Source organism: Rhinichthys klamathensis, unplaced genomic scaffold (assembly GCF_029890125.1).
Source record: "Rhinichthys klamathensis goyatoka isolate OS25496 unplaced genomic scaffold, OSU_Roscu_1.1 h1tg000657l_1, whole genome shotgun sequence".
NCBI lineage: Eukaryota > Metazoa > Chordata > Actinopteri > Cypriniformes > Leuciscidae > Rhinichthys > Rhinichthys klamathensis.
This window is the reverse complement of record NW_026607100.1, coordinates 223,945-241,613: the sequence shown is the minus strand read 5'-3', so window position 1 is coordinate 241,613 and position 17,669 is coordinate 223,945. Positions and strand designations below refer to the sequence as shown.

Genomic DNA, 17,669 nt, shown 5'->3' with positions numbered 1-17,669 from the left:
AATTAACATTAACAAATGCTGTATAAGTGCAGTTCATTATTTGTTAATGTTAACTAATGAACCTTATTGTAAAGTGCTACCAAAAAAAAAACAAGTGTTCATTGCTAGTTCAACTTTCGTGTTGAAATTTGATATGCATTTATGAAATGAAAAACAAGCAGAATAAATTTGTGTAAATTGTTTGTAAAGTTGTTTTGATTGTCAGTATTTTCAATTTGTGCAATTTTTTTTACGTGCTCCCAAGCACACGTGAACAAAATCATCTGAAAGCTTTGTTCTCTTTTAGGCAAACTGACCCTGCATTTAACATAATAATATACAGTATAATGACCAAATTAATTATCCAATAAGTTAAATGTAAAAAAATATATATATTTCTTTAATAAACAAAAATGACTGAAAACAGCCTGGCTTTCTTTTTATTATAGATACTTTATTTTACAGTCCTGTTCCACATGAACATACTATGTATTTATTATAGTTATTACAATAACTGGGTCAGAACCTGAACCTAACCTTAACCAATGTAGTCAACCAGTACTTTCTTAGGTAAATACACTGAAAGCACACATAAGTGCATGTACTGTGAAATAAAGTGCAACCAATACTATTATTCTGATCACCAGTAGATTTTTTTTTTTGCCAGTTTTAATTGTATTATTTTCGTAAGGCATATGGCCAATTAGTCTCTTCTGCATTTATGCAATATACTGGAGCCAAACCTGAGGAGGAAGTCCAGAAGATCCCACAGCAATCCTGTGGTAATTATGGGTGGTGATTATGCTAATGTGAATGAACGCGTAAAAGTGCCCTATTTACGAATAATTGGAATTCATTACCGTTCACACGTTTAACTATCAAATCTACATAACATAAACAAAAAAAGGTTAATGAAGCATTTGTGAACCCAAAGGAGAGTTTTAGGAAGGTATATTGTTTTGCACAAATTACTTTGAATTTACTTAATTTGTATATTTATTTTTAATTTATATATTTATTCCTCATTCGTTTTTGAATGAGGCCCATTGTGCATATAGTGTACGTTCATATTTACATTTATTGAAACAGCTGGGTTTATCTACTGAGTTGAAGAGTCTCACCTAGTCAGAGGACTGATTAACTTCCCCCCTCCACATCCATACAGGCTGTCAGGCTCTCCAATGCACCTGTACACTTCAATCAGAAGATCCTGACACAGACCAATCAAAGTCTTACTGAACATCCCAGTGTTTTACTGCAGTATAATCAGTGGAGGGGAGTGTGTGAGCGGAGCAGAGTGGAAGTGGAGTTACAGTGGCTACGCTTACATGCAACCACTCCGTTAGTAATCGGGTTGACGGCTCAATCGGACTGAAAGCTTCATGTAAACGCCTTACTCGATCCGAGTGAGCTCGATCCCAACGACATTTCGATCCGATTGAAAGGGGGGGTTTATTCCTTTTCTAATCCGATCGAGAGGACATGTAAACACTTGATCGGATTGAAACCCAAACTGAAAATGACGTTGAAATAGCGTAGCGGCGTATGACACGCTGTGTTCATGTTGAATAAAGTGTCATATTAATGTGTGTCCCCTCATGCTATAATCCTCAGCGTCTGTGAAGTGGAGCAGGACAACGGCCCACCAGTCCTTGTTTCGGATTCTCATCCAGGTTCGGATTCATCAATCAGAATGAATTCAGTCCGATTGAAACAAAGGTTGTGCATGTAAACGTAGCCATTGAAGAGTGGACTCGCTCCACTTCTCTGATACCCATCATCACCCACCTGGAGACTGATGCCAGAGTCTTCTAAACTCTTCTCATTCACGCTGCTGATGGACAGAGTCTGGCTGCTCTCATCAAACGTGATCCGTTTCGACACTCGAGACTGTGAGCTGAGACACACACATGCCATTGGTCACTACACGGCTCTTCAAACAACGAATGAATCTAGAGCAGGGATGGGCAACGTCAGTCCTGGAGGGCCACTGTCCTACAGAGTTTAGCTCCAACCCTGAAAAAAAATCACCTGCCTGTAACTTTCTAGTAATCCTGAAGACCTTAATTAGCTTGTTCAGGTGTGTTTGATTAGGGTTGAAGCTAAACTCTGTAGGACAGTGGCCCTCCAGGACCGAAGTTACCCATCCCTGATCTAGAGTGTAAAACACTGTGGTCGTGATTACAGCAACCGTGAATAAGCAAGTCAGAGTGTCACCGGCAGCACCTTCGGCTCTGCTCCATGTCGGACCTGATCTTGTCCACGTAGATCTCAGAGTACAGGAGCGCGGTGAAATGGGCCGAACACACCTGGGCGGCTCCAGCCACCTCCAGGTAATTCAGATCCAGCCAGAAATTAGAGTCACACACCGTCCCATATTCATTACTTAAAAAAAAAAAAATGTTACAGTTTAAATCACAATTACTGCACTTTACAATGTAACAATGTACTTTAAATGAATAGTTCACTTAAAAATTAAAAGTGTCATCATTTACTCGCCCGAAAAGTTGTTCCAAATCTGTATGAGTTTCTTTCTTCTGTTGAACACAAAGGGAGATAATGTGAAGAATGTCTGTAACCAGACAGTTGATGGACCCCATTGACTTCCATAGTAGGAAAAGGGCAAATAGTACATCGTACATCATCACTGACTTGCATAGTAGGTCTGGTTATTAACATTTTTCAAAATATCTTCTTTTGGTTCAGCAGAAGAAAGAAACTCATTCAGGTTTGGAACAACTTGAGGGTGAGTAAATTATGACAATTTAAATTTTTAAGTGAACTATTATTTTAACTATTTAACCAGGTCTCATTACAAATGCTCAACAAAGCAGAATCATGGTATCCCACAAATATAGTTCTGTCCACACTACAATCAGCAAATGTGTATATATATACACTCACCTAAAGGATTATTAGGAACACCATACTAATACTGTGTTTGACCCCCTTTCGCCTTCAGAACTGCCTTAATTCTACGTGGCATTGATTCAACAAGGTGCTGAAAGCATTCTTTAGAAATGTTGGCCCATATTGATAGGATAGCATCTTGCAGTTGATGGAGATTTGTGGGATTCACATCCAGGGCACGAAGCTCCCGTTCCACCACATCCCAAAGATGCTCTATTGGGTTGAGATCTGGTGACTGTGGGGGCCATTTTAGTACAGTAAACTCATTGTCATGTTCAAGAAACCAATTTGAAATGATTTGAGATTGTGACATGGCGCATTATCCTGCTGGAAGGAGCCATTAGAGGATGGGTACATGGTGGCCATAAAGGGATGGACATGGTCAGAAACAATGCTCAGGTAGGCTGTGGCATTTAAACGATGCCCAATTGGCACTAAGGGGCCTAAAGTGTGCCAAGAAAACATCCCCCACACCGTTACACCACCACCACCAGCCTGCACAGTGGTAACAAGGCATGATGGATCCATGTTCTCATTCTGTTTACGCCAAATTCTGACTCTACCATCTGAATGTCTCAACAGAAATCGAGACTCATCAGACCAGGCAACATTTTTCCAGTCTTCAACTGTCCAATTTTGGGGAGCTCTTGCTCTTTTTCCTATTTGTGGTGGAGATGAGTGGTACCCGGTGGGGTCTTCTGCTGTTGCAGCCCATCCGCCTCAAGGTTGTGCGTGTTGTGGCTTCACAAATGCTTTGCTGCATACCTCGGTTGTAACGAGTGGTTATTTCAGTCAAAGTTGCTCTTCTATCAGTTTGAATCAGTTGGCCCATTCTCCTCTGACCTCTAGCATCAACAAGGCATTTTCACCCACAGGACTGCCGCATACTAGATGCTTTTCCCTTTTCACACCATTCTTTGTAAACCCTAGAAATGGTTGTGCGTGAAAATCCCAGTAACTGAGCAGATTGTGAAATACTCAGACCGTCTGGCACCAACAATCATGCCACGCTCAAAATTGCTTAAATCACCTTTCTTTCCCATTCTGACATTCAGTTTGGAGTTCAGGAGATTGTCTTGACCAGGACCACACCCCTAAATGCATTGAAGCAACTGCCATGTGATTGGTTGATTAGATAATTGCATTAATGAGAAATTGAACAGGTGTTCCTAATAATCCTTTAGGTGAGTGTATATATATATATATATATATATTAATCTTATTCAATTCCTCAAATGAGTTTCTTCAGCTACGGGCACTTTTGGCCCAGTGACACTCTCAAGGTCTATTACATTTTTTTTTTTTTTACAAACAATAGTTATGTTTCCATCCAAATGTTACAAATTTAACTTATTTGAAAAACTAAAATATTTCCCCAAACATTTGTGAATAAAGCACCCATGTGTTCAAGAGAACATAATCGCCACTTTCTGGTACATTGAAGTTTTTGTCATCAGGGAAAGCCACTGTGGCTCTTATTTGTACATCATAAATGACTTGCGCCTTAGAGCGGCAGACGAAACGCAATAAACGCTGTCATATTGTCTTGATACCTAGTGTTTGTGAACGCAATCGTGTGAGATATTTAGAATTTATGCGTATTTTGGCATTTTCATCCAGGGTTTTTTTATGCAACATCATAAAATTCGCATTAAAATAGGTGGATGGAAACATAGCTAATATTCAATTGTATACACAGTACATACAGTAGATTACATTTATGTCCCTTATTCCTGTTTTTGTCTAAAAGTCATCAACATTTCCACCACATCTGACATGGTTTCATAATCCATGGTGAAATGTCTTTAGTCATGCTAAGGCTTATTTTTAAAGATAGCAATCAATGCACCGTTAAATCACACATCTGCATAATTTGACAGCAAAATCCAAAAGTTTTATAGTGTGTAATTTTTCATTTGAAGCAGGTAAACAAATACATTAACATTATTTAATACTTACTCAGCAAGGACTCATGAAATTGATCAAGTGAAAGAAAAGACACTTAAAATTTTACAAAGGATTCTATTTCAAATAATTACTGTTCTTTATAACTTTCTATTGATGAAAGAATCCTGAAAAACCTTACTGTCCTGACACACACATACATTATATATATAAGTATATATATATATATATATATATATATATATATATATATATATACACATACATACATACATATTACACACACAGCATTTTGATTGGTTGACTCCACGCAGCATTTTATTTTAACCACCATCTGTTGCGGTGCGTGCAGTAAAAGTTGTTTGCTATTCGAATCAACAATGGAGTTTAAAAAATTCGACCGATAGACCAGCGACGAGGTTCAGACTTTATAAAGCTTAAGTTCAGACGATGAAATCCAGAGGGAACTGCAAGGTAGCGCGCAGTCCTTCGTCACCAGGCTATTTGCCTAATCTTCACGGCACTTTAGATTGCGGTAGAAACGCAGACAGCAACAGGTCTGGGGGAAAAAAAGATCCTGGGACAAATTGCTCTGGGTAATTTCGGTGGAAACTTGGCTATATATTTATATACACACACACAATATATATATACAGGTCCTTCTCAAAAAATTAGCATATTGTGATAAAGTTCATTATTTTCCATAATGTAATGATAAAAATTAAACTTTCATATATTTTAGATTCATTGCACACCAACTGAAATATTTCAGGTCTTTTATTGTTTTAATACTGATGATTTTGGCATTCAGCTCATGAAAACCCAAAATTCCTGTCTCAAAAAATTAGCATATTTCATCCGACCAATAAAAGAAGTATTTTTAATACAAAAAAAGTCAACCTTCAAATAATTATGTTCAGTTATGCACTCAATAGTCAATACTTGGTCGGGAATCCTTTAGCAGAAATGACTGCTTCAATGCGGCGTGGCATGGAGGCAATCAGCCTGTGGCACTGCTGAGGTGTTATGGAGGCCCAGGATGCTTCGATAGCGGCCTTAAGCTCATCCAGAGTGTTGGGTCTTGCGTCTCTCAACTTTCTCTTCACAATATCCCCCATATTCTCTATGGGGTTCAGGTCAGGAGAGTTGGCAGGCCAATTGAGCACAGTAATACCATGGTCAGTAAACCATTTACCAGTGGTTTTGGCACTGTGAGCAGGTGCCAGGTCGTGCTGAAAAATGAAATCTTCATCTCCATAAAGCTTTTCAGCAGATGGAAGCATGAAGTGCTCCAAAATCTCCTGATAGCTAGCTGCATTGACCCTGCCCTTGATAAAACACAGTGGACCAACACCAGCAGCTAACATGGCACCCCAGACCATCACTGACTTCAGGCATTTTGGCGTTTCCTTCTCCCCAGTCTTCCTCCAGACTCTGTCACCTTGATTTCCGAATGACATGCAAAACTGAGCAACAGTCCAGTGCTGCTTCTCTGTAGCCCAGGTCAGGTGCTTCTGCCGCTGTTTCTGGTTCAAAAGTGGCTTGACCTGGGGAATGCGGCACCTGTAGCCCATTTCCTGCACACGCCTGTGCACGGTGGCTCTGGATGTTTCTACTCCAGACTCAGTCCACTGCTTCCGCAGGTCCCCCAAGGTCTGGAATCGGTCCTTCTCCACAATCTTCCTCAGGGTCCGGTCACCTCTTCTCGTTGTGCAGCGTTTTTTGCCACACTTTTTCCTTCCCACAGACTTCCCACTGAGGTGCCTTGATACAGCACTCTGGGAACAGCCTATTTGTTCAGAAATTTCTTTCTGTCTTACCCTCTTGCTTGAGGGTGTCAATGATGGCCTTCTGGACAGCAGTCAGGTCGGCAGTCTTACCCATGATTGCGGTTTTGAGTAATGAAACAGGCTGGGAGTTTTTAAAAGCCTCAGGAATCTTTTGCAGGTGTTTAGAGTTAATTAGTTGATTCAGATGATTAGGTTAATAGCTCGTTTAGAGACCCTTTTCATGATATGCTAATTTTTTGAGATAGGAATTTTGGGTTTTCATGAGCTGTATGCCAAAATCATCAGTATTAAAACAATAAAAGACCTGAAATATTTCAGTTGGTGTGCAATGAATCTAAAATATATGAAAGTTTAATTTTTATCATTACATTATGGAAAATAATCAACTTTATCACAATATGCTAATTTTTTGAGAAGGACCTGTATATATATATATATACAATTTCGCAAGCAAAAAAACTCCATTGATCATTGTCGATAGTGTATAATGTATGAATCACTGATCACACATAAGTCGCTTTCAAACTAACTTGAACATGAGCAAAATCTCCGTGGAAATCCTCACGCAAAACTCTCGAGCAGCAATAAATGTTACCACCCCTAGGGGCAGTAGGGGTGCATGCTTAATCAAAACATCAAAATAAGAGCATTAATAATAATTATATACTTTAGCCACACAGAATTAGATAAATGAAACTTTCTCCAACCTCCCAGGTGCCACTGGGCGGCCCTGTTGTCTGAGATAGTCTATGACTGCCAGCATGCTGCGGAGTGAGGTTTTGTCTATCTGGCTCTGGTTGGCAACATCAATAGTGTTCCCTGTTAAAGCAGAAAAAACGCTCACTTGTACAGAATAGAGAATCTCTAATAAGGCAGCACTGCAGCAGAACAAGTTGTTATTGTCCTAATGAAGACTAACATGGTTCTGCACCTGAATCGGAGAGCAGGGGGGTGGTGGGGCGGCTGGTGGGGGAGGAGGGCCTGCGGTACTGACTGAAGAAACTCTGGATGTGTGTAGATAACAGCTGCCTCCAGGAACCCTCCACATCTCCCAGGAGAATATCATGAACAAAGAGCGGCAGCATCCTCTGACAAAAATCTGTGTTCACCTACAGCAATAAAGAAGTTGCTTTAAGTCTGGTTTCCGTTTGGGTCAGACAAACACACATCAGCATTATAACACTGGATCACCAAAATAGAGGAACTTTTTCATCAGTGTACCTCACATAAAGGTCTGGTGAGAAGCAGAGCTTCGTTTCGGACCCCTCCACTGTCTAACAGGGCCATACACAGGTTCTTCAACCAGTCCTTGTGTACACCAGGTGTCACCAACCACAGGTCAGAGCTGTCCAGCCGGTCTCTGGACTCTGAGCTCACTTCCATGGTCACGATGGGCTCCTGTACAAAAGAGCAGATAAGTCCTATAAGGTGTGGACCGTAGTATGGGTTACTTTTATTACTGCAGGTATTATTTAGTTGTCATTTAAAGGTTTATTTATTAAAATATCTATTCACTAGGGGTGTAACGATACCCTCATGTCACCATTCGATACATATCACGATACTGAACTCACGATACGATATTATTGCGATACTCCAAGACATATAGTTAGGCAAAGGTTAACGAAAAAAGTACTGTTGATTAAAATGCTAAATTTGTATTACATTGTGTGTGTAAATGAATAGGATTGGACTTGGTGTTGAAACCCAATACACAGGACAATAGAAACACCAGAATAACAATATTCATGATTCTGAAGCTGAAAATACAGAATTATTTTAGACGAATAGCTTGCACTCTTTCACCGACTAGATATATTTAAAATAATGTAGGCCACTTTTTACTGGTAACAGACATTTGGCATTATCAGGACCCATAAATATTGCCCCATTGCATTATTAAACATTGTATTCAACATTATATAGTAGTGCTGACACTAAAACGCTGAAAACTTGAATTTCTTCTCACACAGTCATTTTCATTTTGGGTGAATTAATTATACACAATACATATTGTCACTATCCACGATACATGTTGTTGCATTTTTGTATTGCAATATATTGTGACACAATATATTGTTACACCCCTACTATTCAATCATTTGTTTATTAAAGTACCTCTATTATGCTTTTTCGGATATTACCTTTCATGCAGTGTGTAATATAGCTGTTTGTGAATGTAAAAAGTCTGAAGTTTCAAAGATTATTTTCTCCAAAAAGAAAGAACCGATTCTGATCTGACTGAAACAAGTCATCATCAGTAAAGCCCGTCTCACTTCCTGCTCGAATGCATGTGGATTTGCAACAAATTTGCAAAATGCCAGTCTATGGTCTTCATTGGTGGCCCTCGAACAACGTCTACATTGACCCTCAAACACTGTAGATGTAGCTGAGGCCTGGAAGAGTTTGATTCGTGCTGACGACATGTCGAGAAGACGCTGTGTTATGAGCTGTGAATGCAAATTCATATTGCACGCACTTCCAAAGGATGAGGAATCAGATATCGAATTGCCATCAATACCGTTCATATCACTGTGTATCAAGTGCTGAGGAAGACCCGGAGCTGAAATTAAGATTAAGATGCATGTTTAATTTCCGAGCTGTAAGCGGTCGACCAATCACAACAGAGTGGGCCATCTGACCAATCAGAGCAGAGTAGACCAATAACAACAGACTGGGCCATCTTACCAATCAGAGCAGAGTAGACCAATCACAACAGACTGGGCCATCAGACCAATCAGAGCAGAGTAGACCAATCACAACAGACTGGGCCATCAGACCAATCAGAGCAGAGTAGACCAAATCACAACAGACTGGGCCATCTGACCAATCAGAGCAGAGTAGACCAATAACAACAGACTGGGCCATCTGACCAATCAGAGCAGAGTAGACCAATCACAACAGACTGGGCCATCTGACCAATCAGAGCAGAGTAGACCAATAACAACAGACTGGGCAATCTGACCAATCAGAGCAGAGTAGACCAATCACAACAGACTGGGCCATCTGACCAATCAGAGCAGAGTAGACCAATCACAACAGACTGAATCATCTGACCAATCAGAGCAGAGAAGACCAATCACAACAGACTGGGCCATTTGACCAATCAGAGCAGAGTAGACCAATCACAACAGACTGAGCCATCTGACCAATCAGAGCAGAGTAGACCAATCACAACAGACTGGGCCATTTGACCAATCAGAGCAGAGGAAAGGAAGGGTTTATTGAGACTGAATTTCACTTGATCAAACTGTTTCAGACGAGGCGATTTTTTTAAACTTGGATGCATGTAAACCTATTGCAGGAGATAATAATTGACTTGTTGCATAATAGAGGTACTTTAATGGTTCATCAATTCACAAATATTCAGCGTGCAGTTGGAATCAAGCGTCCATAAAAAGGATTTTATGTAGACATATGCAGATGTGAGACACTTGCCCGTCTCTTGGCAGAGCGGAAGGGGTTTAGGTACGCCAGCAAAGGGTCCCTTTTACTTTTATACATCTCTCCGAAATCAAGCCCAGACTGTGTGGCCAAGATGTCCTTTAAACACACACCAGCAGCCTGACGCACCGTAATACTGAAATAAAACAGACAGAGAACTATGATGTAAGTGATGCAGGCACTTTCAAAATAAATACTATTAGAAAGCAAATACTAGAAATTGTTTTGTGTGAATTTGTCATGAAGTTGATCCAAGAACAGTGTGAAAGTTAGGGATGCACCGATATGAAAATGTTATCCGACACGATCATTCTTTATATTTGAAAGCCGATAACCGATCTATTGGCCAATAAATCTAAATCCAAATTTTTTTTTAATTTTTGAGAGCCTGATTACAAAAACAAAAGTCTCACCATGACAAGTCATGTCCAAAGCACACAAGTATTTGTTCTCGTTATAATTTCATACTCGTAATATAATTTTGCACTGAACTGCATTTTCCTTTTTCAAAGTGATTCCAATCATATTTCAAGCAATTCAAAACCATCATGGCGAACAGTGTTCATCTGAAGGAAAAATCCATTATTTATCGGCTTTAATTTATCGGCCAAATTTTCTTATCCAGACGATAACAATAACATTACAAATGAACATATATCGGCCGATACCGATATGGTTTCCGAATAATCGTGTGCATCCCAAGTGAAAGTGTAAGATCTGCTAAAGGAAGTAGTAATGAAGTGCCTGTGATGTGTGAGCGCATTGTCCATGCAGTTCAGGATGATGAAGATCCACTGAAGAGGAACATCTGGGAACATATAGGCTGCTCTAGCATACAGCTGGTCTTTCCCATGATGCAACGCAATGGATGACAGGTCAACTGGCCCAAGTTCTCCCAGGCACCGACCAACAGCCTCTGAGGAGCAAATGATACAAATCCCTGTCACTGACTACCAACAGTAAATCACGGTTCCAACAAATATTTTGATGATCACAATTCATGGTTCAATATGTCCAGCTCGAACTTTAACAGGACATCCATCAACATTTCAATAAAAAACTGCACCTGTTAAGTCATTTCAATGGGGTCTTTATGTGTATGGGAACTTACTCAAGATGTCTCCTCCACCGGGGTGGTTAGCTGCGATTTTGCAGAGCTGAAGGAGGTTTAGAACCAGCTTAACCAGAATACAGCTGGCAGGATCGGCTAAACAAATATCAGATATGAACATGAGCATTACCAAGACAGCGCTAGTAGAGTTAAATATATAAAGAGCTATAGCACCTTTATCTGACGGTAGCATAAACAATTATAATGTGATTCTGACCATGGCATTCTTTCAAGAGTTGTCCTATCTGCTGTTTGTGGCTGTGAAGTTGCCTTTTCAAATCTTTCAGTCCCTCCAAACGCGCCAGGGGCAAAGAATCACAAGACGTCACAGACAGAAAATGCTCGATTTCCTGCGACAGACAGAAAAACAGGAACAGGCACATAAAACGATGTTTAATAAGAGCAGAATTACATAATAAGAACAAATTGTCAATGGTGTCCCATATCAACTGTGATTAGGATCATCAACCAATTGAATTATTTAATTTCAAAATCAACTTCTCCAGTTTAAATTTAGTTCATTATAATCCAACAACACAACATGTAGATATACACTACCGTTCAAAAGTTTGGGGTCGGTACGATTTTAAATACTTTTAAAAGAATTCTCTTCTGCTAACCATGGCTGCGCTTATTTGATTAAAAATACAACAAAAATCAGTTATAGTATTAAATATTATTCCAGTGTAAATCAGCTGTTTTCTGTGTGAATATATAGTAAAGTGTAATTTATTCCTGTGATCAAAGCTGAATTTTCAGCATCACCAGTGTCAGTGTCTTCAGTGTCAAATGATCCTTCACAAATCAGTATAATATGAGGATTTGATGCTCAAGAAACATTTATTATTATTATCAATGTTGAAACAGTTGTTGGTCTGTCAGTTGTACAGTTTTTTTTTTTTTTTTTGATTCTTTGATGAATTGGAAGTTCAAAAGAACAGCATTTGTTTGAAATAGAATCTTTTGTAACATTATAAATGTTACAAAACATTTATAATGTTTGTAACATTATACAAACCCCCCCCCCCCCCCCCCATCATGAGTGGACACGCCCCCTGCTGCTGAATGGCTCATCCCCACCCCCCATCATGAGTGGACACGCCCCCTGCTGCTGATTGGCTCATTCTCCCCGCCATCATGAGTAGACACGCCCCCTGCTGCTGATTGGCTCATTCTCCCCCCCTTCCCCATCATGAGTGGTCACCCCCTGCTGCTGATTGGCTCATTCTCCTCCCCCATCATGAGTGGACACGCCCCCTGCTGCTGATTGGCTCATTCTCCCCCCCTTCCCCATCATGAGTGGACACCCCCTGCTGCTGATTGGCTCATTCTCCCCCCCTTCCCCATCATGAGTAGACACGCCCCCTGCTGCTGATTGGCTCATTCTCCCCCCCTTCCCCATCATGAGTGGACACCCCCTGCTGCTGATTGGCTCATTCTCCTCCCCCATCATGAGTGGACACGCCCCCTGCCGCTGATTGGCTCATTCCCCCCCTTCCCCATCATGAGTGGACACGCCCCCTGCTGCTGATTGGCTCATTCTCCTCCCCTATCATGAGTGGACACGCCCCCTATTGCTGATTGGCTACAAGTGTGTTGTGCTGCTCGGCCCAATCCACTTTCAACAGCATTTCTCAGAAATCACTTACTGCAACTTTAATGTTAAATAATGTGGCTCTACGCAGCATTTCTGAAAAAGAACAGATGTTGACCTGTCTGAGAGTGAAGGCTCCAGAGCTGTATTTGAGGGCATGTTGGGCGGCTCTGAGCTCTCTGAAGTCCGGTCGGTCCGGGAAAGGCTCCAACAGGGGAATGGACTTTCTCAACATGCTGTTCTCCGGGTTTTCTATTACCAGGAATCTTAGCAGACGGAGGACCTAAAAGCAGCCGCATGTACAACATGTCATATAATGAATAATCAGTCAAATCATGCATCACACTTGTAAACTTGAAAATTATATTATTTTGTTAGGGAACACTGTTAACATCGTAATTTACTTTAATGTGCTTTCAATCAGTACTGTAATTCAGTTTTGCATCCACCTCTTGTGTCACGAGTCTTAACAGAAACTTAACAGTGACTTAAAACCCTAATTGCAAAAAAGCATATCAATTTACATTTCCATTTCAGTTATTAATTTCCAAAAATATTTAGATATTTCCAAATGAGTTCTTTTCCAGTCGTTGGATTTCATGATTTCTGAAAAAGGATTTTTAAACACATTTTGTAGACATTATGGCGGTGTAAATATTTTAAACTTTTAATTTGAACAATGTATGAATATACATTGTTCAAATTAAAAGTTAAAAATATTTACAAAAGTTTAAAATATCTTAACTATACATATTTCCTCGACTTGTCAATCATCATTTTAAAAATCCTTGATATTTTAGATTTTTTTGTGTTATCGCTTAAAAATTCACACACTCTTGTGGCCAGATGTGTTGGGGCCAAAAATGAAAAAAAATTTGGGGCTTTAAAGGGATAGTTCACCCAAAAAATTCTGTCATCATTTACTCACCCTCATGTTGTTCCAAACCCGTAACCAAACAGTCGATGGACCCCATTGACTTCCATAGCGTGGGAAAAAAAATACTAACCGTCGGTAAACATCAACTGTTTGGTTACCGACATTCTTCAAAATATCCTCTTTTGTGCTCAGCAGAAGAAAGAAACTCATACAGGTTTGGAACAACTTGAGGGTGAGCAAAGGATGACAGAATTTTCATTTTGGGTGAACTATCCCTTTATTTGAAAGTTAGATGTTGTTTTTTATGGTAATAGGTTTCCTGTGGTACATCTGCTGTTTTCAAACACTTTTTTTTTTCAATTTACAGATACTAGGTATCTAAAACACTTATAATAAAAATTAAAAGAATACAATTTCAGAATTCGAGAAGTTTGAAGAGCTGAATATTTTTTTTAGACATTGTTTTATCTTAAAACTTGTTTATTTTGAATCATTTTAGGTAATCTTGAGGCCCCTCGGACGTTTGCTGAAGCCCCCTAGTTGAGAACCTCTGCACTTGTTTGTGACTTAAAACAAGTTTGTGACTTAACACTCTCTCTGTTCTCTCTCACCTGCTGAGATATGGCCGACTGTTCGGTGACCTGTGCTGTGAGGGTGGCCACTATGACCTGCAGGTGACTCTCCAGAGCATCATCACAGTATTCAACAGCCGTCTGACAGACCAGCGACAGCAGCTCACAGCACAGGGACAAACTGCGAGAGGACACCTCATCCTGAGGACATGATCTGCAGCAGAACACAAGAGCTCAGTCATTCCCAGCTAAATCAGCCTGTAGACTCTATTTCCCAACCTGTCTCCCACTAATGACTGCTAATTATTCATTTGTCATCTAGCTGATAACCCAAAGGGCCCTATTCTAAAGCGAATGGCGCAAGTGCACTTAGGGCGAGTCCGAATCCACTTCTGCTTGTTTAACGAAGGAACAAATGGTTGGCGCTCCCGGCGCATGGTCTTAAAGGGTTTTCCCTATTCTCTTAATGAGTAATGGGTGTGTTTTGGGCGTAACGTGCAATAAACCAATCAGAGTCTCATCTCCCATTCCCTTTAAAAGCCAGTTGTGCTCGCGCTATGGCGGATTCACTATTTATATGGAGGATTCACTATTTATATGGAGGAATTTGCAAGCGGAAAAACTAAACGCTTCTCTAGCGAGGAAACGGATCTGCTCGTGCGCGAGGCTAAAGACCATCTACGGGACAAGCCGGATTCCACCATATCTTTATGAACACAATATTCATCTTTTACTTTGTAATCCTTTTATTTTTAATATTTGGCATGTTTGTGTCCCGCTGCGCGTCCCTGTGTGTGTAATAAACAGAGTGTGCACACATCGTGGACCCGCCTATAGGCGCACATTACTAATGCGCTCTTTAAATAACAAAAAAATACTGCGCCATTGACTTTAGACCAGGTTTCAGTTGGTCAATGGCGCAGTCTATTTCAGTTTCCTCAAAATAGCAATGCGGCAACAATGCACCTGAACACACCTCGTTTTCAGACCAGCATACTGGTACCAGCTCTTTGATACCAATCTTTCATTTGAAAGCCAAGTTTCTAGTATCTGTAAAAACCGCATTCTTCCATCTTAAAAATATATCTAAATTATGACATATGCTCTCAATGAAAAATGCGCAACAGTTAGTTAATGCGTTCATAACATCAAGGCTAGATTATTGTAATGCTCTACTGGGTGGTTGCCCTGTATGCTTAATAAACAAACTCCAGCTGGTCCAAAACGCAGCAGCTCGAGTTCTTACCAGAACCAGGAAGTATGACCATATTAGCCCGGTGTTCTGACGATTTGTGCTGCCTTGTCGAAAAATGATACCGTAGCGCGAATCGATCACAGAATGTCGATTAATATTAAATGAAATACAATTATAACACAATTCTAAGTTATGAGTAGCCTCTGTATACTGTAGACTACTGTTTTTATTTTTAAAACGGTGTGAAAAGTAAAAATTATCATCAAATATTCATCTTTGACTTGTTAAAGCACACCTTTCCTTAGTAACTGAAACTTTCAGTTATTCTTGTTCAGCTGACTGACCGTACAAATATTCATATGGTAGTTGGCATTTTTAAAAGGGAAATTACTTTATAACACATGAAAATTTACCTTTTGTTAAAAAAAAACTGAGTCTGCACATGCGCATAACCAGTAAGTAGCAAATCTCGATGGGGAGCATGAATCGTCAGAACACCGGTTCTGTCAACACTGCATTGGCTGCCTATTAAACATCGTATCAATTATAAAATATTGCTGACTACTTACAAAGCACTAAATGGTTTAGCTCCACAGTACTTGAGCAAGCTCTTAACACATTATAGTCCTTCACGTCTATTGCAATCTCAAAACTCTGGCCAGTTTATAGTACCTAGAATATCAAAATCGAGCCTTTTCCTATTTAGCACCAAAACTTTGGAACAGTCCACCTAACATTGTCTGGGCAGCAGACACACTCTGTCAGTTTAAATCTAGACTAAAAACACATCTCTTTAACCTGGCATACACATTGAACATTATACATTTCTATTATTCAAATCAGTTAAATGATTATTAGGCTGCATAAATTAGGTCAGCTGGAACCGGGGACACTTCCTATAACACCCGACGTACTCGTTACATCATAAGAAGAATGGCATCTACGCTAACGTTAGTCTTTCTGCTTATTCCGAGGTTTACTGAAGTCAGCCGGATCTGGGCCGTATCCAGATCAGATGGAGGACCTGCGCCTAGACACGACCACAGCGCATCCCTGAAGTGTCAGCAGAGATTGTGTCAACTAGACTCTCCCCTATGAAGGCCTCATCAGCACGACAGCCATCGGCACTGATCCTCAACAAACCCGTCTTCAAACCGGCGTGACTCCGATCTTCAACATGATGGAACTGGATAATATTCTGATTGTTCCCATCCAATATGACTTTTGACCTGTAATGCTGCCTGAATCATAATCATACACTGTTCGTTCACTGGCCAGAGGAGAACTGGCCCCCGACTGAGCCTGGGTTCTCCCAAGGTTTTTTTCTCCACTCTGCCGGAGTTTTGGTTCCTTGCCACTGTCGCCTTTTTCACCTTTGTTGCCATTGGCTTGGCTTGCTTAGTTGGGGACATTAAATTTAACATTTAATTTAATATTCAACAATAATATTGATCTCCCTGCATTGATACTATTATACAAGAACTGAACTGGACGATGACATCACAGTTTACTTCAGAGTGGCTATATATATATATATATATATATACTACCGTTCAAAAGTTTGGGGTCAGTGAGAATTTTATTTTTATTTTTTGGAGGAAATCAATACTTTTATTTATCAAGGAATAATTAATTTGATCGAAAGTGACAGTAAAGACATTTATAATGTTACAAAAGTCTTTTGAACTTGCTATTCATCAAAGAATCCAAAAAAAAAAAAAAAACTGTACAACTGACAGACCAACAACTGTTTCAACATTGATAATAATGATAAATGTTTCTTGAGCATCAAATCCTCATATTATACTGATTTGTGAAGGATCATTTGACACTGAAGACACTGACACTGGTGATGCTGAAAATTCAGCTTTGATCACAGGAATAAATTACACTTTACTATAGTATATTCACACAGAAAACAGCTGATTTACACTGGAATAATATTTAATACTATAACTGATTTTTGTTGTATTTTTAATCAAATAAGCGCAGCCATGGTTAGCAGAAGAGAATTCTTTTAAAAGTATTTAAAATCGTACCGACCCCAAACTTTTGAACGGTAGTGTATATATATATATATATATATATATAAATGAACTAAATTAATAACTTTTTTTTTTAAACAAAAATGAAACATCACTGAACTTACTTAAAGCTGCAGTCCGTGGCTTTTTTGGGGTTAAAAAAATATCCAAAATACATATTTGAGAAAATACATAACCAGCCAGTGTTCAAAACTCTCTGCTTTAGCTCGATTCAACGCGGTAAGCTTGTAATAATGTTTTTAATTCC

The 17,669-nt window shown here is 39.7% G+C and overlaps 1 protein-coding gene and 1 long non-coding RNA gene across 4 annotated transcripts in view; one reads left to right on the top strand and one right to left on the bottom strand.

Moving 5' to 3' along the window:
* Window positions 1-17,669, bottom strand: part of atm (ATM serine/threonine kinase) — an 87,508-nt gene that overhangs the window by 31,082 nt on the left and 38,757 nt on the right. For 2 of the 3 annotated variants that reach the window (XM_056241629.1, XM_056241628.1), the window contains exons 30-34: window positions 14,222-14,396; window positions 12,852-13,016; window positions 11,357-11,489; window positions 11,140-11,235; window positions 10,643-10,944 (exon numbers count right to left, since the gene is read on the bottom strand). In XM_056241629.1, coding sequence (XP_056097604.1) covers window positions 10,646-10,944; window positions 11,140-11,235; window positions 11,357-11,489; window positions 12,852-13,016; window positions 14,222-14,396 — 868 coding nt within the window. In that variant the 3' untranslated portion in view covers window positions 10,643-10,645. Of the gene's footprint in view, window positions 1-1,100; window positions 1,190-1,767; window positions 1,877-2,205; window positions 2,365-7,291; window positions 7,404-7,515; window positions 7,694-7,805; window positions 7,983-10,022; window positions 10,165-10,642; window positions 10,945-11,139; window positions 11,236-11,356; window positions 11,490-12,851; window positions 13,017-14,221; window positions 14,397-17,669 lie in introns of those variants that run through there. The other variant, XM_056241630.1, reaches the window with a different exon arrangement.
* The window catches only part of LOC130076525 (uncharacterized), a 130,046-nt gene continuing 129,027 nt past the window's right edge, over window positions 16,651-17,669 (top strand). The window contains exon 1 of the long non-coding RNA XR_008805660.1: window positions 16,651-16,694. This is a non-coding gene — a long non-coding RNA (uncharacterized LOC130076525). The remainder of the gene's footprint in view (window positions 16,695-17,669) is intronic.